This window comes from Choristoneura fumiferana, chromosome 4 (genome assembly GCF_025370935.1).
Source record: "Choristoneura fumiferana chromosome 4, NRCan_CFum_1, whole genome shotgun sequence".
Classification (NCBI taxonomy): domain Eukaryota; kingdom Metazoa; phylum Arthropoda; class Insecta; order Lepidoptera; family Tortricidae; genus Choristoneura; species Choristoneura fumiferana.
In genome coordinates, this window is record NC_133475.1 from 5,031,204 (window position 1) to 5,057,656 (window position 26,453).

The window sequence follows — 26,453 nt, forward strand, 5'->3', positions numbered from 1 at the left end:
TTTTTATGGAAGTACTAGTGATTGAAACATTGTTAAAGCTATCGGGCCAAAACGCTCGACACACATCTGCAATGAATTTTGTAGCTAACGAAGACTGGGTAAAAGATATTTATTCTTAGCAAGTGTAACAGCGGCCAAAGATCTCCAAGCGTTCGGTGCCAGTTCCGGCTGTGTGGCGAGCGGGCGGTCGCGACGAGCCGTCTCCAGTTATAAGTTGTGATCATCATGGCTGGTCCTCCAGCTGTACTTAGAAAACTTTTTCGGTATATTATTTGCAGTAAGTCCAAAAAAAACAAAGTTTGTAATAAAATTTATACAAAATAAATTAGTGTTTTATTTTATTGGATTGAGATATATTTATCTAGGTGTATTGTCAAATAAAACTCATGTCTTTACTAAGTAAGGTTTAATGATAGGAAAATAATGCAATAAAATAGTATTGTATAGAAATATTTCTACAGCAATAATTTTACAAACATTGTCAAATACTTTGAAACAATAGATTTGAGTCAATCCTTATTCATATTCAGTGCATAATGTATGGGAATGCTTTAAATAAATATGTCAACAGAAAAGCAATGCGAATATATTTGAAACGATTATTTGATATCATTTAAAAAAAACTATTTCGCGATTACTATGTCAGTAATAAAGGCGCGTTCCTAGCAGACATTATTTACAAGTTAAGATATTGCACATTTAACACTTAAAATTAAATTGCATGATTTCATAACATTGGTAGATGGCAACTTTGTGTTCAAATAAACTTCTGACTCGCGCTAGAAACTGAGTTATTGAAGGCAGCATCCCTCGCGCAGAGCCGCTGTTGCCGTCAACGTTGCATCACATCTACGACTGATAATATCACCTTTTGTCATCAGCGAACGTTACAATCTCTACGGATAACGAACTAACCACTAGATTTACTAAGTCGCCACTACGAAATGAACATGTGACGCGATGTGAGGTAATATCACATTTGGAAAATCCTAAATATAAAAATTATGCTACCAACTACTGCTCGCAGGTAAATTCTTCGTAAAGTATATCGTTCTCTATCAAAGTGAAATTTGCTGGCTGATATAGATTTGATCCGGTTTTTAGATAGTAAAGGAACATTTCGACTTACAAATAAGATTTATGTATGACAGGTGTTTGAGATAAAACGTAAAGCAACGAATGATGACGCGAGTGCTCGCTGCATAAATACACTACAACTAGTTAGTATTAGGTTGGGTCGGCGCACGGCGCACGGCGTGCGTGGACCAAGGCGTGCTGTGGTGTTCCGAGTACGTTCCTAGTGCATACGATCACCGAACCACCGAACGGAACAGGCACGACGTGGCATATGTACGTTAACATCACAAAAATATACTCGTGATCTACATGTACTAAATGCAAATTCTTCTATTTGGTACCTAACATCATCGACGTGAGATTATCAAAACTATATTACAAACTTCCATATTTACCGTTTATATAAAATTCAACAACAATTTAGAAAGTCATGAAAAAATATATTAAAATTAAAAATTAATAATTTGTCATTAAATATATTCTCTACGGGATGTAGACAGTGATTACCTTTAATAAACTCCCAATATTTCGATGCAGTTGCATTCATCATGATGATGGGTAGAAACTCTGCAACTGTATCGAAATATCGGGAGCTCAATCAAGGCATTCGCGGTCTACATCCTGTAACAAATATATACAATGAAAATAACCGTGAATCATTAAAAACTGTAATAATAAATTGTCAATAGGAAACAGCGGCCACACTGAACGTGCGTGAACATCAAAATATTAAATAAAAAAATATTTCACTCAGTAAGGAAATGTCACATTTAAAACATCAAAATTCAATAACAACGTTTCATATACCGATTTAATATTATGTACAAAAAGTGTTCGAACGTCACGTCTAACTCTAGATATAAAATTATAATAAACTGTAGATTATCTGTAAAACATTAAATATTAGTCTTATTGCTAAATCACACTCGCCAGCTCGAAAGGTGAAGTCTGTTAACTAGTTTTTACACTTAACGCTAGGGGTAGTAATAGTAAAATCACTTTGGTACATAACTAGGGTTCATAGCCTAGTGCGTGCGAGCCGGGCGCCGGGGCTTCTAATTCATCCACTTGCGGCAGTTGGGCGCTCCGCACATGCACATGATCTTGTGCGCGTCGTCTTCTATGTCGAACTTGTAGTCGTACGCCAGCTGCCGAGCAATGCATGGTGTTTACTGATCCTTTTGTGGAACTTATTACTATATTTGAATGATAAGCGCAGTCGTAGTGAATTTTTAAACTATTAATACTGACCCGTGACTGGCCCCTATCCCTATCTCACCTAATGAAAAGTACAGATGAGGCCAATGGCGTACAGTACCCGGCGATAAAGATTGCACATCGTTCTTCGGAAAAAGACAATTGGCTGTTCACGACGATTTGCTAACACTGGCGACCGTCCATCAATCATCTTATTTATTAAGTGACGTTTTACATCAAATGAATACTGACATGTAAACTTTGGATATCTATAGAGAGCAGAGGCCGCCTATCATTTCTAAAGCTCGCGATCGCAATCAAATGGCAGATTACGCATATAAAAACTGTCATTTCCTTAATTGCGATCGCGAGCGTCAGAAACGTTAGGCAATACGGACTCTGTTCCAACTACTAGAAAAAGGATAGTTCCCTCTTTTTCCTAAAGATGCCATCGTACAATTTAAAGTCTTGGGGGATTTCAACAACTCTTTTATATTTATTTTCATCTTAATTCGTCCGTACTAGCACCTGTACAACGACTGACAAACATCACATAAGTAGTGTGTGAAAACGCTCTACGAAGCCGAAATTAGTCAACTCTCTTTCCAAAGACCGATGTGCAATCTTTATGGCCGGGTACTATATGCCACTGGTTCAGTAACGGCTCAGTATTCAGTATTCACTGTGACCTTGAACAGATCTTGGTTTTATATAAATATAAAACCTAGAGCTCTTGCGGATAACCGCAAACACAGAATTGTCTGTGTCTGTGGAATTCACTCCAATTGGGGCATGAATTCCATTGTTTAGCAGGTTGCATTATGAATGATGAAGCAAACCGCTTCGTGAGGACCAATGGACAACTACATAAGGGTGAAGACGCTCTCCCCGCCGCGATGTTCGTTGGTAAATTAGAAGGCGTATGGAGTCTGGCCGTATGGCATTTAACCGCCTAGATGTCCGTTGGTAAAATGGACATGGAGGAATTAGATGGGATGGTATGCACACGCAATTTCACGCTGTAGTGTTTAGTAAAAAAAACAGAAACGGGGTACAGACCTCCTCGCCGCGCGCGACCCGCCGCTTGGCGAATATAATGATACGCAACTGGCGGTCCACCTCAACGGTCTCGGCCACGCAGTTGGGCTGGCACGAGTGGTTGATGTACCGCGCCAGCCCGCCGCTTAGCGTCGCGTCCACCACGCGCCGCTCGTCCAGGCGGAACATGTAGATGCCGCGGTTCTGGCGACAGAATGACATTTTTGGTTAAATAAATACTAAAAAGGTTCGAACTCTATGCCCTACCCTATCTAGATTAGCTATATGTAATGTGTCTTACCGAACTAGATGACGGGGCACCCAACTGACTACCCGAAAATATTAATACATATAACCAAAGAAGTGGTCGCTCAGATTAATAAAAGACGCAGGTATCTTTTAATATTATTTCATTTTATTTTTCGAAATCTCATCAGCTTGGTACGTATACATATAGAGTCATGAAATTTGGCAGTCGTTTTTAGTGCAACGTCAATGAAGACCACGGTAGAATTTTTCGGAATTCCCACGGGATTTTTGTTTATTACTCTTTCACATTATTTTGTGTGTAGAGAGCTGAAGGTTTGGAATAAGACAAAGGTTACTTTTCATTCCGATATTTCCAGGGATCGGGGCGGGAATTCCCATGGGAATTTAATAAAATCCCGGAATTTCAATTCATTTACCATTTGAAATCTTAATTTCCTCGGCTATACAACAAACAGTAACACGACGACGATCCGTCAACCTTTCGTATGACTAAACACTGATCTGTACTACTCTTGATCAGTACCAAAATTTACAAGAGCAACATTTTATTGAATTTTAATTATCTTTGACATACAACAGAAGTAGCGCTGATCAGTGCTAAATCATATAAAGAGTTAAAATCATTTTCTCGTTTTTTTTATCACTATCACCAAGATCTGGGCAAAAAAGTTGCTAAAAAGTCACGTGATTAACCAAAGACCCCCAGGCGATTATTGGAACATTTTAACCGCCTCATTTTCTGGTCACATTTTGTACGAATTATTTTGGCTGTAGATTTTGATGTCGTTTTCGATTATTTGTTAGAGTTCCTGTATTTCTACCAGATAGCTAATATTCAGTATCAGAATATTCGGGCATTTTTACAGAAGTGTCCAGGAAAATGAGACGGTTGAAACGCTTGTATTAATAGCCCCCCTAGAAAATTCATTTATTCACAACACAAGACACAACAAGTGTATTAAGTACAAATAGACAACAAAGGTTGTGAAACGGACACTGGCTCAGCACATAATTCTGAAGCGTTAATAAACCCCCCAGCGCTGATTTTCCCGTTGACCGTTGGTGACCCTCGGACCGCTACAAAGATATACGGTAGTGCGCTTGTACCTTGGCTTCGTACTGCTTCTCTCGTATCTCCGACAGCTCTGAGCGGATGATCTCGCCGATGTACTCGATCACCATCGTGTGTTTCTCGAGGTCACGCGCCGCATACAGACCCAGGCCTTGGATCTTGGACCTGCGAGACACACCGACATACGTTATAACAAGCCTTATTAAATAAATTATCATGGGACGATTGGCACTAACTCGTTTATTTGTAGACGTCCTATACTAGCACTAGATCACCTGGAAACATTAACAGAATTTTAACAAAAATTTGAAAGAAGGAAAATTGATTTATTTGCCAACATGAAATAATACAGGATAGGCACATGGAATACAAATAAACAATAGACTAATTTAGAATCTCAGCGCAATGTGTTCGCCAGTCCCTTGCACTGTGAGAAAGGCTCAGCTTATGCTGCGTTGCACAGAAGCTGCCAGCACTGGTTTTCAGCCTGCCCCTGTTGACTCAGGCTAGCTAGAAGTGTAAGCCATTGCCCACGAAAATCATTCTACTAATCCTACTAATATTATAAATGCGAAAGTTTGTGAGTATTATGTGTGTATGTTTGTTACTACTTCGCGCTAAAACGGCTGGATGGATTTAGATGACATCTAGAATACCACATATGCTACTTATTATTCCGATATTCCCACGGAGTTAGGAATTGTGACAGTTTTAAGGCAATTTCTCCATGGCACGGTTCATCTTCTAAGCAACATTTTTCTAAGAAAGTGTATCATTGATGTCTCCTAAGTTACGGGACAGAATAACAACACATAAAAGTAGCTCAAGAACTTGTATACAATTTGTCTTACATCACAGGCTATTGAGGGACAATGAATTCAGTTGATTAAACAAATACCGCAATGTAGTGAAACATGCATGGAAGTTCTCGCTTAAAGCCGAGTTTAGACTTGCAAGAAAAATCGTGCTAGTTTCATTACATTATGGCGCTCGATTGACCACTACAAATTCGTTGGCTTTACGGTCTCGCAGTGTAATGCAACTTGCACGATTTTTCTTGCATGTGTAAACTCGGCTTAAGTTTAAATGCGGCGTTAGGCTCACCGTGCGAGATAGACATTGTTCCGCCACTCGAGCTTCATCTTCTTGTACTGGCTGCTCTTCGTGTGTACGAATTGCTTGCTGTAGGGGCAAAAGGGCGCGTCGGCGGCGGGCGCGGGCGCGGCGGCCACGCGCGAGGGCGCCGCCCGCCGCCACGCGCCGCGCCGCAGCGGCTCCGAGCGCGCGCAGCCCGACGGGTTCACCGCCAGACCGCCCTCCAGCAGCGCCGAACGCCCGAACTTGAAACGGTAGTCTGTCAGCGTTTCTATGCCTGTGGATTTAAGAATAGCGATAAAACAGTCTGTTTTAAGTAATTAAGTTATTGATGGCCAGGTGGACTGACGACATCGTGAGAGTAGCGGGAAACCGGTGGATGCAAGTGGCGAGTTGTCGTTCATTGTGGCGTTCTAAGGGGAGGCCTTTGTCCAGCAGTGGACGTCTTCCGGCTGATGATGATGATGATGGATGGCAAAAGGCGAGAGCTTCGTCCAGCAGCGGGGCAATAAAAAGCTTAAGAAAATGGGTCCCCTTGACAGATAATAATTCTTGGGACAAATTAATTGACCCAACCTCGAACTAAGCAAAGCTTGTACTATGAGTGCTAGACAACGGATAGACATACATATATAGATAAATATATACTCTTAGACTTAAGTACAAACATTCGTATTCATCATACAAATATTTGCCCGTCATGGGGATCAAAACCCGCGACCCCTAGTTTCGTAGTCAGGGTCACTAACAACTTCGCTATCCGGTCGTCAACATATTCTTGTTATATTTAAATCGATATAGTTATTTTATTTTTGTTGACGATTTTTTTGTGATATCTTTATATTTTTGTCATATCTGAAATTATCTATTATCTATCTACACCAGAAGTTCCCAATTTTTTTGTCATAGATGACATCGAAGAACTAAAGTAATATATATTTGCATGCTGTACGGATGCAGTTGAAAAAGATGGAATGATATCTAAGACATATAACGAACCCTTTTTCTGCAAATAAAACGTTATCTTATCTTACATATATTGAAATTTTCAAAACCGTCTAGGGATAAAAAACATCCCACGGGCAGTTTTGAGTGGTGTATACTGTATAGTGTATAGTGTATACTGACCGGGCAGGCTCTCGAGCACGCGCACGACGGCGGGCTCGGTGAGGCCGAACAGGTCCTCGCCCGTGACGTAGTGCGGCCACAGCTGCAGCACGCCCGGCTCCGGCCGCGCCGCTCGCAGCGCTCCCACCGCGTCCAACACCTAACACAAAACACAAAACACCTGCTGTACTTGCGACTTCATAAACTTGTGACCAAAAATTTGATCAAACATATCTGAACACGCTTCTACGCCGTTGACAATAGAGTCCTGTTCAGATATTTTTGATAACATTTTGCTCACAAGTTTATAAACTCGACTGTACGTACACTCACCTGCATTAATACCTGCCACAGCGGAACGTGCAAAAGTATCTGATACGCCCAATAACTAAGATATTACGTCACTGCCATGTGAAAACTTCGTAAGTAACAAAACCTGAACTGATTTTTTTATGCAGACGTTTACAAGCTTTTCTCATAAAAAAGTATAAAAAGTTTTTTGAAAAATTTACTTGCGAGGTTTTCACACGGCAGTGACGATTTCTGATACTAGTAAAAAGAACGATTGCATGTTCCCTATTTCAGGATGACTAATTTGTCTTGATCATGAGATTTGCAGCGAAAAAGTTATAACCAAGCACGTTGGGAGAGACTGTTTCTCGAGTGGCAACCACGAGCCAGAAGACACAGCGTTGACTAGCCTCCCACTGGGTGGACCGAGAGCTGTTGTTGAACAGTGGACGCCTTCCAGCTGATGATGATGACTAGAGAGCGGATTTGAAGTAGCGCTTATAAGTTTAATATGGATAACACTAGTACTAGTAAGTATTTACTTTTCATATCAACTGTACAAAAGTCATACATCGACACAAAGAATTTTTTTTTTCATGTAGACTTCATTTTTTTAGCATTAGAAAGAAAGTGGAAGGTGGAAGCGATCTTGACGTGTCTTTTTATTGAAAAACACTTTTGAAAAATAAGATAGCAATTATGTAACAATTAAGAAGGACATGCTTTTGGTGTCATAGTAATAGTTAGATACAGTCAACGTCATAAATAAGTGATCACTTTTGTACCTTATCACTTTAACGTCATGTTTGAAAAGCCAACCGAAATTGTATAAAGACTGAAAGCGATACGGTACAGAAATGATCACTTATGATGTTGACTGTACTGTTTTTTTTAAACGTTTTTCAATAGACTCCTCAAGATTGTTTACCCTTTTTCTAATGCATAAAAAAACGAAGTATAGTTTGTTGCAGGAATAACATTCATTGAATTTAATCATCTATAAGATTGCATTGCGGTAAGTAATAAAATAACTGTAAGCCAATAAACAACATGATAAATAAATCTATCTAGCTATCTAACCAATCGCACTAGTCATATCCATATTAAACTTTTTTTTTATCGAACAGCTGTCAAACGAGCAGGCGGGTCACCTGCTCACCTGGTCACCTGATGGTAAGTGATCATAATCGGTGTACGTCTGTAATGATGACATGATATTACCTTGTCCCAGGCGGCGCGCGGCGTGGGCGCGCTGGCCTCGTGCGGCGCGTCGTCTTGCACGCGCACGTGGAAGCGCGGCCGGCCCGCCTCCTCAGAGATCCAGCACACGTAGCGGCAGCGGCTGTTGGCGCGGCTCATCGACCAGTAGAACCGGACCTAAACACCATACAAGCTTCTTGTACGCAGGTACTAAACGACGGCATTTATTAAAGACGGCACTCAAGTAGAATTAAAATCATATTTCCCTCTCGCTCACTAGAGACAAATGTTTAGTTTAGTTTATTGAACTGAACCTGGAAGTAGGTTAGTAATGGATATTAATGCACTAAAAGCTCGGCGCGCCCTTAAGGTAAACATTAGCATGGTGTGATTAGCACAGTACTCACGATCTTGTACCCAATAGGGTAGATGTAATTGGGCGTGTGGAAGGCCGCGAGCTGATGCTGCAGCAGATGGCCGGGGCTGAGGAAGATGAGGCCGCCGACGCGGATCAGGTGGTTGGTATCGGAATGTAGCATCACCGACGCGACTTGCCGCTGCTCGTCACGCGATACGTACACACGCCGTTGCACGCTCAGGGTCGTCAGTTCGTTGTCTTTTTCACTCTGTGTAAGTTTGTTTGTTTTAGTGTTAGGTATGATGCTGATTTAAAAAAATCTGACAAAACAAGAATCCAGCGAAACAAGAAACGATGAATCAGGAACTAAACTTTCAGGGAGAGGTCTTGTTTAAGTCTAACACTGCGCACTGTATGTATATACGTCAACATTGTGGATCATTTCATCTGAAATTTACCTAAAATTATAATGTCAAGAGTGTTCCAAACCGACCAGAAAGAAAGTTACTGGTTCATCATTGAACTAAAACAATAACTTTGCTCACCCGCGACCCTATGATAGCTACGTTTATACAATATATATGCGTGTTCATGCAGTTCCTCCACCTCTACACTGTAAGAACACACACACAAACCCATCTATCACCACCACCACACTACACTGACACGTTTCAAAACGTTGGTTCATTATTATCGAATAACTAAGTTAAAACCCCCACGGTGCTGTGGCACGATAAAAAAAAACATCCCGTGGGAATTTCTAATTGAAGGATGTGCATTGTTTTGTTTGTCTATCAATCAGCCAGTCAATAAGGAACTTTACTCTTTTATTTTTTGCAGGTGGTTTTTGGTGGTGGTTTTTGGTTGGTGTGCCTTGTGCAAGGTCCGCCCGGATTGCTACCACCATCTTGCTCGCTAACCCTGCCGTGAAGCAGCAGTGCTTGCACTGTTGTGTTTCGGCGTGGAGACTAAGACAGCCGATGAAATTACTGGCACTTGAAGTATCCCATCTTAGGCCTCTAGGTTGGCAACGCATCTGCAATACCCCTGGTGTTACAGATGTTATGTTTTGTGGCGGTGGTGATCTCTTACCATCAGGAGACCTACTTGCTCGTTTGCCATCCAGTTAAATAAAAAAAATATAGATATTGATATAACCAATTACACCAACAAAACTGATTCTCAGACCCTTGCAAAAATCAACAGAAGGTATTCAACAACAAACTCACCTTGGGAGCATGAGATGCGCAGTAGGCAGTCTTATTCTTGTAGAAGACGCAATTATCCTTGACCGCGCAGCCGAGATGGTAGACGCTGCCGCAGCGCACCTTGAAGCACCGCACGGTGGCGCCGAGCCGGCGGCAGGCCGCGCACGTGGCGCTGCCGCCGGCCGCTAAAGCCGCCTCCACGTTCATCAACGCGCCGCTCACAGTCTCATACACGCCCTCCGACCAAAGCGCGCAGTTCAAGTGCACCCAACGGTCCACGTCACAGTTCAATAACCTAGACACGCCGTCGGCCACCCCGTCGCCTTGAATACCGCATAGCTCGCAACGACGCGTATCTTCATTAGTCACTGGCATTATGGCGACGCCTGTGCGGAAGACGAGTTCGGTCAACTCCCGGTCGGTGGGGCGCTTGTATTTGATCGGCGGTCCGATGCAGCCCGGCGACCAAGCCTTGTACCTTATGCCTCGGTACTTGTCTTTTTCCACGCTCTGGTTGCTCTTCTCGTCGGATTCGTTTTTGAGGTCCTCGTCTAGAGCGCTGACGTCCTCGCCGACTTCTTTCATTAGTTCGTCATTGTCGAGAGAGTCTATGAAGGATAGATCCATTTTCTCGTCTTTGATGTCTGGTTTTATGTCTAGGTCGTCAGTTTCCATACTTTCTGTAGAGGCCGTGTCGAAATCGTCTCGGTCTTTTGATACGTTCGTTTCATTATCCGACTTGGCGTCCTCTTTGACGGCTGTTTTTGTTTTGCCGTCTAGAATAATATTCGTCGGTCGCCACGCGAACCTTTCGTAGCACTGAGCACTGCAGAAGTACAACTCGGAATCGCTGTCGCACAGAATGTCTTCCGCATTGCCCTTGTTAGCCGACAGCAGTGGAAATTCAGATGCCTTCGCTCTAACTACTGAATCCAATATAACCACATCACAATGACGACAAAACTTAGCAGCTCCGTTAAGTATACTCTGAATGTCGATAGGCGTGCCCTCCTTGCCATCTTTGCCTTTAGACCTGTACAATCCTAATTTATGCGAGGGTGGGGTCGCTGTTCTCTCTACGATCTGGTAGGAAGTTGGGGGCGGAATATGCAGAATTCCTGCAAGTTCTTTGAGCACGCCTAGGATATCTTCAGCGGCACCCGAAGTCAGTGTCAGTGTAACGGTGACATTTTCACTGCTTTCGGTGCTGCCGGGAGAGTCTACTGTTTTCATTGGCGAAGAGGAGTCGAAGCATTTCAACGCCTTGGAGCCATCTTCATGCTTGTGTAGGGAGACGGGCTTGACTCGGACGGGCACAGGCGCGATGAGCGGGATGATAGGCGAGACTTTACCGGACACGGCAGAGTCGCTGTCCTCGTCTTCGTCGTCGTCGTCAATGAGCTTAAGTCCCGGGAACCGGTTAACCGGTTCGATCTCAAGACACTCTGGACTCGAACAACTAACAATACTATCAGGCGTGTCAGTATCTCGCTCTTTGCAGATAAAGTCGAGTTTCTTGTCCTCTGTGTCGTCTTCGAAAACGATCGGCTGGAACTCTTGGTCGTAAAATCCTCTCTGCGTGGACGCCGGCGGCTTCTCGGGCAAAGGTTCGTCATCCCCGAAAGGCTTCGTGTTGTAGTAGTCTGCGACGTTCGGTATTTTTGCGTTGCCAAACTCGCCGACCAGATCACCCTTCATTATATCATAATCTTTGTTCTTCAGCTTTGTTAAATCTCCAGAGCCGAAAAGAGGACAGACCGCAAAGTTGGTAGTCAGAGAAGGTTCTTGAATTTGCATCGGTTGCAAAAGTCTCAACTGACTCATAAGATTGTCGATGAAGGTATCGTAGTCTTCCTCGTAGCGAGAGCCCTTGCGAGGCCTTTTCTTACCACCAGGTGCACTCGAATTGTTCTCGGCCGCTCTCATATTCAATTGCATTTGCTTTCGCTTTTTTTGCTGATATTCGCGCCTCTTGCGCTTTTTAGCTTCTGAAGGTGTTTCGGGGGCATTCGCTTCCGCAGCGGGATCCACGCCGCCTTCAGGATACTCTTCCTTCATCGGTTGATCTAATTTCCCTTGATCCGAAGCAGTGGACACTCCAGATGTAGCAGACTGTTGGGAACTCTCATCGAGCAGTTCTTTCTTCACGTCCATCGGAGTAAATGGTCTCATCACAGGGCTTTGTTGCGGTGGCGTCACTTCTTTCTTTATTGCTTGATGGAGTTGCTGGTTGTCCATACTCATGGGGTACATTTGCATAGTTTTTATAGTGGGTGAACTCTCCGGAAGCGGGGTGGTCTCTTCTTTAATCATTATCTTCATGGTTGGTTTCCGGACGTCCATCAGCGATTGTGTAGAGGTGTGCATCAAAGGTGACATGGAGGACGTCGGAATAGAAGTTTGAATAGGCATTCCTTGCATGTTGTGCATGTTCTGCATAGTTTGCATACTCTGCATACTCTGTATAGTTTGCATACCCTGCATTCCTTGCATGCTCTGCAAAGGACGACTAGTGAACGGGGAGGTTACTTGCGTGCTATGCGTCATGATCTGACGGGGCGAATTCTTAGGTATTTCGACTTCTTGGGATAAAGCTAATGTAGGAGGTGGTATGGACGGTCTGGCCAGCTGCGCCTCGAGAGACGGGATCGTGCCCAAGGCCGGCGCAGTCCTCTGCATAGTCATCGAGCGTTGCGGAACCACATTCGCCGCCGTAGTGGTGGTCTGTAGTAACTGCTTCAGTAACACATTTTGAGAGTCATCGTTCCTTTGATTCGAGGAGCTTTGTTGTATAATTTTATTTCCGGCGTTGTCGGTGACGATGGTAGAAGTTGCGTTCGGCTCATCCGTTTCCATCGGCTCAGACTTCACAATGACCGACTCGACACTGTGCCTCTTAGTGGGTTGTATGTGGCCTACAATAACCTCTGTCTTAGGTTCATCGGTAGATTTAGACCTCTTTAAGGGAGAGGTCAGTTGTGTGTGTAAGAGTTTGGAAGAAGTTATGAAATTAATGGAGCCAGGGGCTGGTTTGGTCTGCATTTGACTGATGCCGGGGCTGACGATGGTGTGTGTGCGCACGGTGACGTTTGGCGGCGGCTCCTTGTTGCCCATCATCGGCCGGGACGTCATGACCAGCGCCGGCGGCTGGCTGGAGCTGATGCTTTGTGGATTAAAAGGCAGATTACTGGTATTTATCTGCCTCGTAGGCTGAAGCAATGTGTGCCCTAATATACTAGTGGGCAACGGCCCTTTCTGAAAACCGCTGACGGTAGTTGTGATAGTGTTGCCCGCGTGCATAATCGACTGTGGCGTGGACGAACTATGTATTTTCGAAAGCGCTGGCATCTGGATGATCTGAGACGCAACAGACGTCGCGTTTAGAGGACCGTCTTCGTTGGTAGAGAAGCTTTGGTTAGACATCATAGGCGTTTGAGCTTGCGTTTTCATCAAAGTGTTTTGCATTACAGGAGAGTTTATTGGGGAGATCGTAGGGGATTTCCTATTCTGGCCCATAGAAGATAAAGTGTTGACTCTAGAACCAACCATTTGAGCTGCGCTCATTGGTAAACTGTCAGAGCTGGGAATGGATGTGATCGGTTTGTCCATCCTCTGCACTGGCGATGGTCTGGAAGTCGCAACTTCAACTTTGGACGAAGGCAGCAAATTCTCAAAGTTCACTTGTGTCGGAGCTGTCGCGTCGCTGTTCTTTCTCATTAAGGACGACACCGTTTGCGAGTCCACCTTTGAAGTTGCCGTGTTTAGCGATGACATGATAGTGCGAAGTTGTTGGGATACGTTCGCCATATTGGATTGCAATTCCGCCGGTTGGGATAGAGGAGAAAGCTGGGGGACGGTTGCCGATTGCAAGCTCAATCTGTCTGAGTCTCTCTTTGGGAAACTGTGCTGATCTACCATCTCTTTAGTTTCTTGTTTCGCAGGAGGATTTATGTTTGGATTTTGAGGTGGCGGATTCGGTTTAGGGTTGGGCTGCTTCATACCAAACGGTTTTGCGTCATCGGTTATATTCTCTAGCATACAAAGCATATCTTCGAACGTTTCTACGCGTTTAGGATTGCCCTCTACCGCTTCCGCGTGTTCTTGCATGGTGATGTCATTCAAATATCTTTCCTGGGACGGAGTAGGGGACGGTATGGATATCTGGACCGACTCCTGCGCCATATCCGACGTAATCTGCATATTGGAGTCAATAACCATCTCCTTAGTTTGGTTCGCGATGGCTTTAATAGTTTTCACAACACTTTCCTGCGCCTTACTGTCAGCTTTTGATGCATTTTGAGATTGTGTTTCAGAAATAGATTTATTATAAGATAGCAGTAAGTTACTTTGTAGGCTATCCTCTGGTTTGTCGTCGTCGTCTCCTTCCATAATATTATCGGGGATCTTTTCAGGAATAGGATCAGGGCTCTTTATATCGGCCTTACCTAGTAACAGAGGTGTTCTATCCGTTATACACAAGGAATGGGGCAATTCTGTTTGCTGGCTAATTTCAGTTTCGATGTCGATATCTTTGCCAGTTTCTTTGATAATCGGAGGTGGTATGTGGTCCAAGTGCGCTAAACCTTGAGAGGTCATGGCGCTCATATGTTGAGCTGTCGTGGTGATATGATGGATCTCTTTGTCCAAGTGACTATCGGAAGCTACTGTACTGTCGGGCGAAGCCGCATCGTCTTGAAAGATCTTAGCCGGCAGAGTGGCGTCATGGCTCACGGAAAGACTAGATAGCTTCGTGTTCGAGAGAGATAAGGCCATGGGTTTCTCGATAGTCTTAACAATTTTTTGTTTTACTTGGTGCTGAGTTAGAATCGATACAGGCACTCTTGAAGCGCCGGCCGCTGTGTTTTGGGTAGCGAGAGTAATGACCGGGTTCAAAGTGGCCGCTTTTGGAAGGTTAGATGATATAACGCTTATGACCGAGCTTATCGGTTTCGAGTGTGGCTGCGTCGACATGTTAATAGTCAATGGCGGGTTGTGTAAATTGAGAGGCATTTTTTTTAGTTGTGCCTTCGCTCCGGCGCCGTGACCGCCGATCGGGACCGAGAGATTCTTCAACACTGGCACGGAAATCGTTTGGTTTGCAATAGATACCGAAGCGACAGTGGCTTGTGATACTTCGTTTAAAATTTTATTGTTAGAATGTGGAGACAGCACAGTAGCGCTTAGTACGGGGAGACGCGACAAAGCACTGTTTTGTGACGGGTTGACTAGTTTATACTGCTGTACATTGGGGGAAGTTTTGTTGGCAGTGGAAAGACTAATGACCGCCACGGTTTTAGTGGTGGTCTCTGTTCTCGTGGTCGTTTTCTCGGGGACGACGGCCTCCTCTTCCACCTCGTCCTCGGGTTTCCCGCTATCGATCAGTTCCTCAAAATCTTCTTCGGTCGCGATGCGTTCCTCGGGCGATATCGCTCCGGGCTCCACTACCACTATATCAGCATCGTCCAAGTGTTCCTCGACGATTTCTTCGATGTCGTCGTCCTCGTCATCGTCTTTGGAGAAGCCCATTCGTGCGGCGTCGTCAGACATGGCGTAGTCGACTCCGTCGGGAGCGTAAAGTACGAACTCTCTGGTTTCGCTCGGGCTCTGGCTGGTTTCCTCTACGGGGCGTTCCTCGGAGGGTCCCGGCGCGCTCTTACCCGCGAACCTCGGTCGAGGCGGGGTGCGACGCTTCAAGATGGACACTTTATTAATATGCGGCGGCCTTCTGCGCTCTTCGTCTTTGTTGGGCCAGACGGGAGCGCCGCCGAACAAGCCGACCTTGAAGTATCGGTATCCGGGCGGGATGGGCGCCATGTGGTGGTGGTGGCCGCCGCCGTGGTCGTGCGAGGGCGCGGGGGAGGCGGCGGGCGACGCGGACGGCGTGGGCGTGCGCGCCACGTGCGGCGACCGGGACAGGGACGGAGACGCCGGCGCGCCGCCCATCGGGCTGTACTGCTGCCGCTGCAGCATTTGTTGCCGCTGTAACAATATGTTAACTTTCATTTAGACGATGCCAGAATCGTGCAAATTTCATTATATGTATTGCTGGACGCGCGCCTATGGATTGAAAAGTGATCGAGTGCGGTACATTGTCCAATGACAATAAGAAATAGCAATGCGGGAAAATATAAAAAGAGAAAAAATACTTATTTCCATTGTTGCTGTTTAAAATCCTCGTAATCGAATTGGACAGTGTAAAATTTGTTCATAAACCCCATTTTATCCTCAACTTGGTCCTACTACGAAATTCGAAAATCGAAGTTCGTATCGTACCTACCGTCCTTCTCTCTCTCAAATTAAATTAATTAACGTCAGCGGGACGGAAGACACGAAGTTCGAATTGTTGACTAGGTTATACTGCTGCACAGTGGGGGAGGGCCTACTACGAAATGCGAAAATCAAAGTTCGTACCGTTCCGTACCTCTCACTCTCATCTATACTATCTATATCTATACTAATATTATAAAGAGGAAAGATTTGGATTTTTGGATGTTTGTTACGAATTAACTCAAAAACTAGTGGACCGATTTTAAAAATTCTTTACCAATTCTTTTTTCTTTCTTTTTTCTTTAGAATGCAAAAATTTTCAGAAGTGCCATAGGCTATAAACACACATAGCTAGTAAAATAGTTTTAGTGCTAGTTTTAGTCTTAGTTTTTAGGTGGTACTTATAGAGCCAAAATAAAACTTTCTTTCTTTCTTTATATTTATTACCAGAAAAAAATAGGGTTCCGTACTAAAACTTCAATAATGGGGTCGGTAGTAAGTTCGAATTTCGCACTTCGTAGTATAAGGCCAGATCTCTCAGAATTTACGCAATGGACTTTAAATACTTACCGCCATCTCGTTAGAGGCATTCCCAGGCGAAGGCAGCGGTTGCGGACTGCCGAGTGGTGACGTCTGCTGCCGCCCGCCGAAAGGCACCCCCACTCTCATTCCTAAAGTCACTCACATAATTTTAATCGAAATATATGTTTTATTTTGACATATAATATTATGAAATGTGTGACGTAATTTATGGATGACCTCTTAACGGTGACTGAATGACAGTTGAGTTATAAACAAGCTCCCAAGCAGACTTGTCAAGATGCGTTACTATTTTTCGTTGTTCTTTTATTTGTGTTCAAAACTGTTCTTTTATTTGTCTCCAGTATTTACACCGCTAAGCTAACTTCAATGACAAATTTGTTCTAAATAACACTTGATTCGGTTCAACTTGAAAATAAACTTAAGATATGTCGTTTATTACCTTGTTGGTGATGCGGCGGGCGAGCGAAGCGGTTAGGCAGCGGCGAGCAGCCGGCTGCCGGCCGGGAAAACCTACTTGTCGTGTAGTCGCCCTACAAAACAACCATGAAGCTTAAAAACAACATTTTTTATTTTTTTATTTTATCGTCAAACAATTACATGATTGAGTGAATGAAGTGAACAATAAAGACTCAAACTTGATATGGGTTCTCGTTTATACATTTAGTTATTTAGGCAAAGGTATCCTTTTAATTACAATTACCGTTTGCATTTGAGGTGAATGAGACGAGACAGGACTCTGTATTTGTGACTGTTGATAAATCTGAAACAAAACAAAATGACTTTACAAAATTTCTTGAACTTTAAAAAAACATGTTCGATGTATAAAATACTGACCTGTGGACTGCGGCTAGGAGTCGGTAGCTGCGGACTCGTCCTCTGAGCTTGCAACTGTTGCAGGAAATGTTGCGGTGACATCGCGGACTGCATCGGGCTCTGTTGCGTGTGCATCGGCGACTGCTGCATATGCATAGGACTCTGTTGTGAGTGCATCGGGCTCTGCTGAGGATGCATCGGCGATTGCTGAGATATCTGGCTCTGCTGGTGCAGCGACGGTTGGTGCATCGGCGATTGCTGGGGATGCATGTTGCCCTGCTGATGCATTGGACTCTGCTGTGGGTGCAACGGACTTTGCTGTGGATGCATCGGACTCTGTTGCGGATGCATCGGGCTGTGGTGCATGGGCGACTGCTGCGGTATGTTAGTTTGCTGCACATGCATCGGGGATTGTTGGGAATGGAGCGGAGACTGCTGCGTGTGCAACGGAGATTGAGTCGACGGATGTAAAGGAGATTGCGATGTGTGGTGCAGAGGAGATTGCTGGGAATGCAACGGCGATTGCATGGGAGAAGTGAGGTGGTGTAAAGGGGACTGGGGCGCGAGGGAATGCAGCGGGGATTGTGAGTGAGGGGATTGCACGTGGAGCGGCGACATGGCAGGTCGCGCGCCCGCCGGCCGTGGCGTTTGGCTGCCTGGCGGCATAGCGCTTCTGACACCCAGTTGTTGCTGCCCGAATTGAACCATTCCGACGGATTGCGGCCTCTCCTGCACGCCAGATAGCTGTCTCACGAGTTGTTGCTGAGGGGAGCCGGTCTGTTCGATGACGAGCGTTCGGCCGCTCTGAAGGATGCGACCTTGAGCGCTGAGCGGTGACGTCACTAGTCCTATCCGCTGTTGCCCGTCGGAACTAAGGACAGTCTGCTGGTTCCGTATAATCTGTTGTTGTTGAACGGAGCCCTGCAAGCCTATCTGCATGGGCCGGTTTATGGTCGTCTGCTGAATCTGCGGCGACTGCGGTATGTTCTGGTTTTGAGTATAAACCGTCTGGTTGGTAGTGATCTGCTGTTGGTTGATCACCGTCTGTTGAGCTAGTTGGGGATTCTGTTGACGGTGCTTTGTTTCATATTCCTGAAAGACGATCATTTCAATATAAAATAATGAGTAGCTAAAATTAAAAACATAGAAATTAGTAATGCGAAAAGTTTATCATACATACATACTTTATAAAAGTTTAGTTGACTGTACTTAGAGGACTAACGGGTGATAACAAAAAAATGAGAACGTATTTACCAAGCTTTCAGAAAAAAACTACTGGCCTTCTATAATTCAAACTTAAACTTGTGGAAGAAGTACACAGTGGACCATTTTAGTAAAGAACACGTACCAGCAGGGCTACTACGAAACTCGAAGTTCGTGTCGTGCAGTCCCTCTGACACTTATACTATTTAATACGGGAGCGAGAGGGACCGCACAACACGAACTTCCGAGTTTCGTAGTAGCCCTGCAGTTTCTACTGTTTACAGAATTCTGGCATCCTTGGCTGTAGCTCGTAAAAGTGGTAGCGGTCGCCCAGCCAAGAAAATTACCAAGAGGAAGTTGCAAGTGCTTCATAACACTTCTGACAATAAAAATTCGATGAGCCAACGTGATGCCAAGAAAAAATTTAAATGTTCTCAGCCGTACATTTTGCCGATCTTTGAAAAAGATAGGTATAGAATGCCGAAAGAACAATAGAGCACCAGAATATACTGACAAGTGAAAATCGGCCATTATATGACAATGTCCCTGGAGGACCCGAAATTACAAAAGAAAATCGTTCATTTTGTGTAATATCCCATTTGTGCCGAAAATCCGCGACCCTACAAATTTTCCACAATGTCTCTCACTCTCTCTCTCTCTCCTCAATATCTGTCTCTCTCAGCTCATTAGTATACAAGAACAACTGGAGAGCTGAAAATTGGGCCCAGTGGCTGATAAGAAAAACTACAAATTGTGCGCGTAAAAGGACAAAAATACCGTCCAACGGTCTGGTTCTAGGATTATGTCTAAGCTTCGTCGAATAGCTGATCACGGGCCTTTTTTTGTAATATATTAATAATATTTAAGGTAAGCGTCCACTTGTCGGTATCGTACGCATCGGATGCATCGCACGCAACGGATCGTAGTATTCTTTGTATAGAAACTCATATAAGTGCGTCCACCTGTCCGCATCGTACGCATCGCACATTTCTATACAAAGCAACAAATCCGATACGTCCGAAGCGTACGATGCGGACCAGAGGACGCTTACCTTTATAGTTTTGTAAATAATAAACCGTGTATAATTGCAAAATAAACACTAAACATGATTTATCTCTATCTCACAAAAGATATTTTTTTATTACTGAAAACTAATCTCATTTTTTGTTTTCAGCCGTCATTTCAAACTACATATCCTATGCGTGCTAAGTTTAATGATCCGGTCACCAGAAGTAAGTGGAATAGACTTGCAGGAGTAAACTTATATGAAGCACAGATTAAATCCGCAAGAAACATCGCGCAAGTAGCATTACATTTTTGCGCTCGATTGAAGTGGTCACACTTCAAACTCGTTCCCTTTATGATCTAATATAATACAACTTGGACCATTTTTATTGCAAGTCTAAATTGGGTTTTAGACATACAAACATTCGCTCCATCTGCAATTTTCATCGGATGAGATAGGGGTCAATTACGGGTCAGTTTTATAAGAAAAAAAAGTATTATTTATAAAAACTAGTGTAATGAAGTGTACCTGTATGAGCATACTGTGCTGCCTTGACTGCTTGCGCGCGGCCTCGAGGTGTTTCTGGAGCGCCTGCTGCTCGGCGGAGACGCGGCGCAGCTCGGCGGCGTCGTTGGGCTGCAGCTCGTTGCCCGACTTCCGGAGCTGCCGCTGCTTGCTGTTCAGCGACTGCGAACGTCCAACACGCCCGCCCGTATAGCAACCGAACGAAACGATCGAAAATAAGCTCCCCCGGTTAGTACACGTCATTCGGTTATCACATGGTGCGACACGACCCCGGGTGTATATAAATGTACCTGCGAATAGTGTTCGCTCGGAGGAGGCTATCGCTATCACGCTACTACTGTAAAGCTCACGAACACGGAAGCGGTCTACTGCTCACCTTGCGGATCTTGCGCAGTTTCTGCACCTCGCCCTCGTAGTAGCGCAGCTGGTCGGCGGCGAACGCGTTGTACTGTTTGAGCCAGGTCTCGTAGACGTGACGGTTGAGCGGGTCGGCGTCGGGCGGCGGCGGCGCGGGCGGCGGCGCGCCGGCGTACAGCGGGATGGAGGGCGGCGCGGGCGCGGGCGGGGGGGCCGCTACCGCCGCCGCCGCCGCCGCCGCCCGGCGAGCACGCGCGCGCCGCGCCCCACTCGCCGTCGCGCTCCTGCTCACGCTTCTCCTGCTCCAGGAGCTCCTCCAGAAGCAACGGTTGCTCCTGGTTTACGTTCTGACGGTTAAATTTTGCCTTTCACGTTTCTGTTATGCGCTCCCGCTACCTTTGACGAGCGTCGCCGGTCGCATTCTCTCGTCGCGGTAGTAAGCGGTCGATCGTTTTATTTCCGTGCTCGGATCGGATACGATGCCGTTTGTTAAGTCATTCGAGGTACATCATTTTGAATTTAAACAATGCAAATCGTACTGTGATATACCCATCTCATCTTGGATGGAAGCTGGACTGACCAATGAAATCAATGCCTACTTTAAAGTGATCGATCGTGTAAAAATAAAAAGTAAACTCGTGGTCAGTTCGCCTCTGTGATCTACTAAGAAAGTTTACAGGATAGCTTGTGAATGACTTATGCGAGAAGTATTGCGTCACACACGTTTTACTTTGCATACTTATACTTTATTAGCGAGAAATCAACTAATAGTCTAATAGTGTGCATTATACTAGGAGTGGTTCTTTGATAATAAAAATGTGAATGTTACAATACTATACGGTATATCAATGCCATTGATAAAAAGTGTAAACAAACCGATTTCATCAAAATTCTTGTATAAACACCCACTGGATCCAATCAATAACACATGCATCTATAATTCGTGTCTTTTATCTAGAAGTTTAATCTTTTTTTTCACCAAAATTCACTTGATATCAATATTGAATTTTCATTTGAAAAATCTTCGTCAAAATATCGTATAGATATAGTCTGTAGTAGCAATAGAGGAACAAAATTCGTCGCCTTTTTTCAAGTACTAAATAAATCGATCTATTCAATTAAAAAAAAAAACGATTTACTGAACAGATTAATTATTTTGCAATAGGTACAGTCAACGTCATAAATAAGTGATCATTTCTGTACCTTGTCGCTTTCAGTAGTTACACAATTTCGTATGGCTTTTCAAACATGACGTTAAAGTGACAAGGTACAAAAGTGATCACTTATTTATGACGTTGACTGTACTAGGTTTAAATAGTCTGTGTTCGGGTTAATGGCGTCTTTTTATATATTGGATTGATATACCGTATACTACAGAGTGCCAGAATATGTAAATTATATGTTCCTCTATAACAAAAGAATGCTACTTGATTAAAAATATTACGACAATAAACTAATCCATAGCTACCCTAAGAATAATATCCAATTTTAAATCATAGTCGTATCCATATTTGACGATACTACATAACTGCAGTGATGTTACAATAAATGTTCAAGACATTTCAACCTGTCACTGAATCTACGCCCATAACCTTACAATAAATGTATCACCACCACCGTGACGGAACAAACAAGATGAGACAGGCTATCGAATATAAATTTCAAGGTTTACAAATTATTTGATGATACAATACAGTCATTAATCGTTACATTTTATTATTATTTAGTGCTGTTTCAATGTACTTAGAGTACGTTAGTGTTTCAGAGTTAGGGGATGCTGAAAAGGTTCAAAGGTTAGTCCGTACGCATGCATGCGGCAAACAGGCAAGTTAGAAGCTCAACAGACACGTGAAGCGGTGACGCGGCCCCGGCCGCCGTCTAGTGGACAGGAGGTTGCAGAAGGAAGGATAGGCTAATGCCATTTAGGAAAGATTAAATTTGGGAACTCTATTGACTTATCATTATTCCAACGTTTTCGAGAACGTAACTGACGCACTCGCCGTGAACTAATGGCCATTAACTTGTTTCTTAGTAAATAGTTTTTATTAACAACTAAGTAACAAGTTAGACTATCAATTACTTGTGAGTTAGGCAATAAATAACTCGTTTATACTTTTTTAATTTATGTTGAAGATCAGTTACTTGAAAATTCAAATCTGAACAGTATGAAAGCAAAGTTTTTCCCGAAATATCTGATGTAGAACCCTGTTGATCATTAAGAGAGAGGAAAAGGTGATTTGGTGAACAGGAAGCTTTCTAGAGGTGCGCTCGTGAATGGCAGACACTGACTCGTAATAAAACTTGTCAGGGAGCCTTCAGGCTGCGATCTAACTGAAGATGAGTCACAAGCAAGTCATTTATCAGAATCAAGTAGTTTTACTTGAAATTTTAATAACCATGATAACAATTTCAGCCTTCGAATCTGTCGAATTTGATTTATTTTTTTAGCACCAATGTTTATAATTACTAATATAATAACTAGCTACATTTCGTGATATTTCTTATGAGTGACAAGCTATAAGACGTGTGGAATACTTAAGGGAACAATTGAAATTTATCTTTAAATTAACCGTTACACAGTGTTTGCTGTAGGAGTACTATTTCAAAGTAATATAAGACTCCGTATTAACAACATCAAGTACTCGTTTTCACTTAGCAGCAGCCTTCTACCGTGTTCAGAGAGGAAGGGTAAAGGAGCAGAGCAAAGAAGAGGGTTCGCGGAATTATCTCAAAAACAAACATCGTTAGGCTACGTAAGCACTAAGCGGCTAACCTTGCGGTTTGAACGCGCTGTCTCTTTCTCAAGCGATACTTTGAAGAGACACGGCACGCTAAAAACGCGCGGCTAACCGCATAGTGCGTGACGTTGCCTTACTGTTGGTGCAAAAAAAAAACACAATTTTCGTTGCCTACATTGTTTTGCACTGAGTATAACGATGTGTTTTCATACAAAGAGTAGACGTTTTTTAGACTTTGTGGGTTTATAGGGGTGTGGAGGGGTTTCGGAGAGGGTTATCTGACCTGCAACAGCAGCGGGCGTCGATGCAGCCAGTCGCCCCAGTCGGCCGCGTCATAGGGCACCTGCCCAACAACCATCGATCACCGACATGCAAACATCACGCCGCAACCTACCATCCCTATACGTACGAGTTTTTAAACCGCTGATGACTAACTATCATTTTTAACTTCGCTTCATAGGCGTAGGAGAAATTGCAGATATGCTACTGTACGGATTACACTTTACGCTTACCTTAGTTTGTTCTTGAGAAATTAATTGAAATTTTTCTATCTAAAACAGTCTTTGTTCATATTTTAGATTGTTTATTTGAACCAGTAGAAATAGAAAACGACATGCTCTCAGAGTTAAAGTAAACAAAACAGCCGGTAAAAAAACTCGTAGCAATCAACGGCGACATCAAAATACCCATGCAATATTAGTCTTCTAGACTCGTCGATGGAATAAGCTTAATTTTCGGAACATTTCGACTTGTATTTACACCGCGGACCGCCACCAATGTAGAATTAATATTGCCATGGATATGGTTGCGTTCATCGAACCTTGTATCGTTTGATGCCAACGGAAGCGGATATGAACATAGTCTTTATCGGTTCACATTAACGGGCGATTGTCGTGTGACGGCCAACGTACATTAACAGTGACACGATGTGAACCCAAGCTTGTACAGCATACACTTAAAGCGGTTGACTTGGTTCGACATAATCTTACACAACAATTACTCGTACTGAAATAACTATCAGAAAGCGCTACATACGTCGAACAAATTCAATCAAAAACATGTAGATAAAAAAAAAAAGATTACTGCATGCACGACAATGTATCAAAAATCCTCCAAGATGAACTTATTAATACTATAGCATTATTTTATTAGTAAATTACTGATTCGCAAGTATCATTCAGTGTGAGTGGAAAATTACCTTGTTTAAATTTAGGCTTTCACTAGTTACCTAGGGAATCGATTAAGACTTTATAACTGAATATTGTGGTTGCTCGACTAGACAACAAGTGACAAAGCTTACATTTCATTAAGACTCATCGCAATTCAAATAAATTTAAAGCTACAAGATCAGTGCCCACAAAAACTAAATGCACACAGCACTAGAGTATAATATAAAGGGTTCAGCCAACTAATATTGTAAAGACTTCATGAAATTACAATTTATAGGTAATAATGTCGTCTAGTCAAGTTACCTTATAATTTTGTTTAATTGTTTATACACCCTCATTGACAGTCATCCCAGACTCGTATAGAGACTTATACCCTGAACAAGTGCCTGTTATTATTCCAGTTGGCATTGACTGAGGGTGTTCAAACAAAGCGGGCTTGTGGTTCAAAAGTTTCCATCCTACAGTGCTACACGGTGTGCTGTCCCTTATCTTGCATCCAAGGCGGCCAGAAACTTTTGAACCAGCAGTAGATGTGTAAACGGTCCCCTTTATCGTTTAGGCGCGAATAATCTTTAATTCAGATATCAGATCGTCTCAGATAGCGAGGTTGGTCTGTTCCCACTAGTTCCATTGTTTGTATGAAAATTAAATTCCAATAACCAAAAATGTAACTGCGCTTCATTCGACATAGCATCGGACTGATTTTACAAGAAGACTAATAGTATTATTATTTGTGACTAAAGATCTTGCCGGATGTGTTCAAATTGAAAGCAATATCTATACCGTATAGAGCGTTTTCTGAGAATTCACTTAGAGACTCCTCTACTGCCTTTATCTCGCGCGATTAATCGTCGGACATTGGCTTAGGCGACGGCCATGTGCAATGAAGATGTATTTGCCGTCGTCTGTGTATATATCCACGGAGCGAAACCTCCACGCGAATTAATGTTTGTGAGTTTGCCGCACCAAATGAAATCACGTTAAGGTGGAATCGCTTTCAAATCAGTGACGCTGCGACAGAGCATCAGAAAACGGGCCTATGTCAAAGTTGACAGTGTGTATGAACACGAGGTTCAGATGTTGATTTACATACAGGGCCAGGGTGTTATCGACTAACACGCCTAGGATCACAATCGTTGTCATCACTTCTTTCTGCCACACTGTATAAGACGAGGATAGAAAGAGATGGTGAATGCGTTCGCGGACGTCAGCGCGTTAAACAATACTGGCCACTGGTCCTGAAGTCCCCGAGACGTGTCAGATGACTTGCGAAGAACACGGCCTACCTAATTCCACTTCTAACGATGGAGTGTAGTGGGAACAGACGCTGTGGTGTGTTGTGTGGGTGTGTGCTTGTACCTGTGGGTAGGGCGGCGGCGGCGGCTGCGGCTGGCGCAGCGTCCCGGGGTACGGCGGTGGCGGCGGCGGCCGCGACACGCCGGACACGCCCACAGTGGCTGCGGGGGCATGGACATGTTATTGCATCATCATCATCATCCCAGCCTACTTACGTCCCACCGCTGGGCACAGACCTCCTGCGGCCCAGTGCGGATTGGGAACTTCGATATTGCATGCTTACACTTAAACTCTGGTTTTTTAATCCCTCTAAATCAATGTGTATTAAATGAAGAGAAACAATGCCCAACATTTGAGATATTTACATTTTTCACATCTATAACAAATAGTGTATAAAAATGTGCATTTTATCTACGAAGAGAAACAACTAGATTTATCCCGTTTTTCAGCATTCATTGAATAAATTTATTTGACGGATACATGTGATGTTGTCTCTGATTTTTTGGTCGAAAAGACGGAAATGGCATCACATTTATCCGTCAAAAAAAATGAATCAATGGGTGGATGAAACAGACCCCTTAATATTCTAAACCTATTTTGTACAAACTTTGATTTGGTATACA

The 26,453-nt window shown here is 43.7% G+C and overlaps 2 protein-coding genes across 2 annotated transcripts in view; one reads left to right on the top strand and one right to left on the bottom strand.

Annotated features, from left to right (window-relative positions):
- The window catches only part of Sar1 (Secretion-associated Ras-related 1), a gene marked incomplete in the record, with an annotated part of 8,913 nt that extends 8,475 nt beyond the window's left edge, over positions 1 to 438 (top strand). The window contains 1 exon segment of the mRNA XM_074086632.1: positions 339 to 438.
- The window catches only part of LOC141427306 (uncharacterized), a 67,366-nt gene continuing 41,304 nt past the window's right edge, over positions 392 to 26,453 (bottom strand). The window contains 17 exon segments of the mRNA XM_074086631.1: positions 392 to 2,225; positions 3,334 to 3,516; positions 4,690 to 4,819; positions 5,759 to 6,026; positions 6,878 to 7,016; positions 8,369 to 8,524; positions 8,755 to 8,973; positions 9,935 to 15,892; positions 16,751 to 16,851; positions 17,163 to 17,253; positions 17,424 to 17,483; positions 17,558 to 18,628; positions 20,274 to 20,432; positions 20,647 to 20,868; positions 20,870 to 20,962; positions 23,649 to 23,708; positions 25,894 to 25,991. Of these exon segments, the coding sequence (XP_073942732.1) occupies positions 2,133 to 2,225; positions 3,334 to 3,516; positions 4,690 to 4,819; positions 5,759 to 6,026; positions 6,878 to 7,016; positions 8,369 to 8,524; positions 8,755 to 8,973; positions 9,935 to 15,892; positions 16,751 to 16,851; positions 17,163 to 17,253; positions 17,424 to 17,483; positions 17,558 to 18,628; positions 20,274 to 20,432; positions 20,647 to 20,868; positions 20,870 to 20,962; positions 23,649 to 23,708; positions 25,894 to 25,991 (9,101 nt within the window). The 3' untranslated portion in view covers positions 392 to 2,132.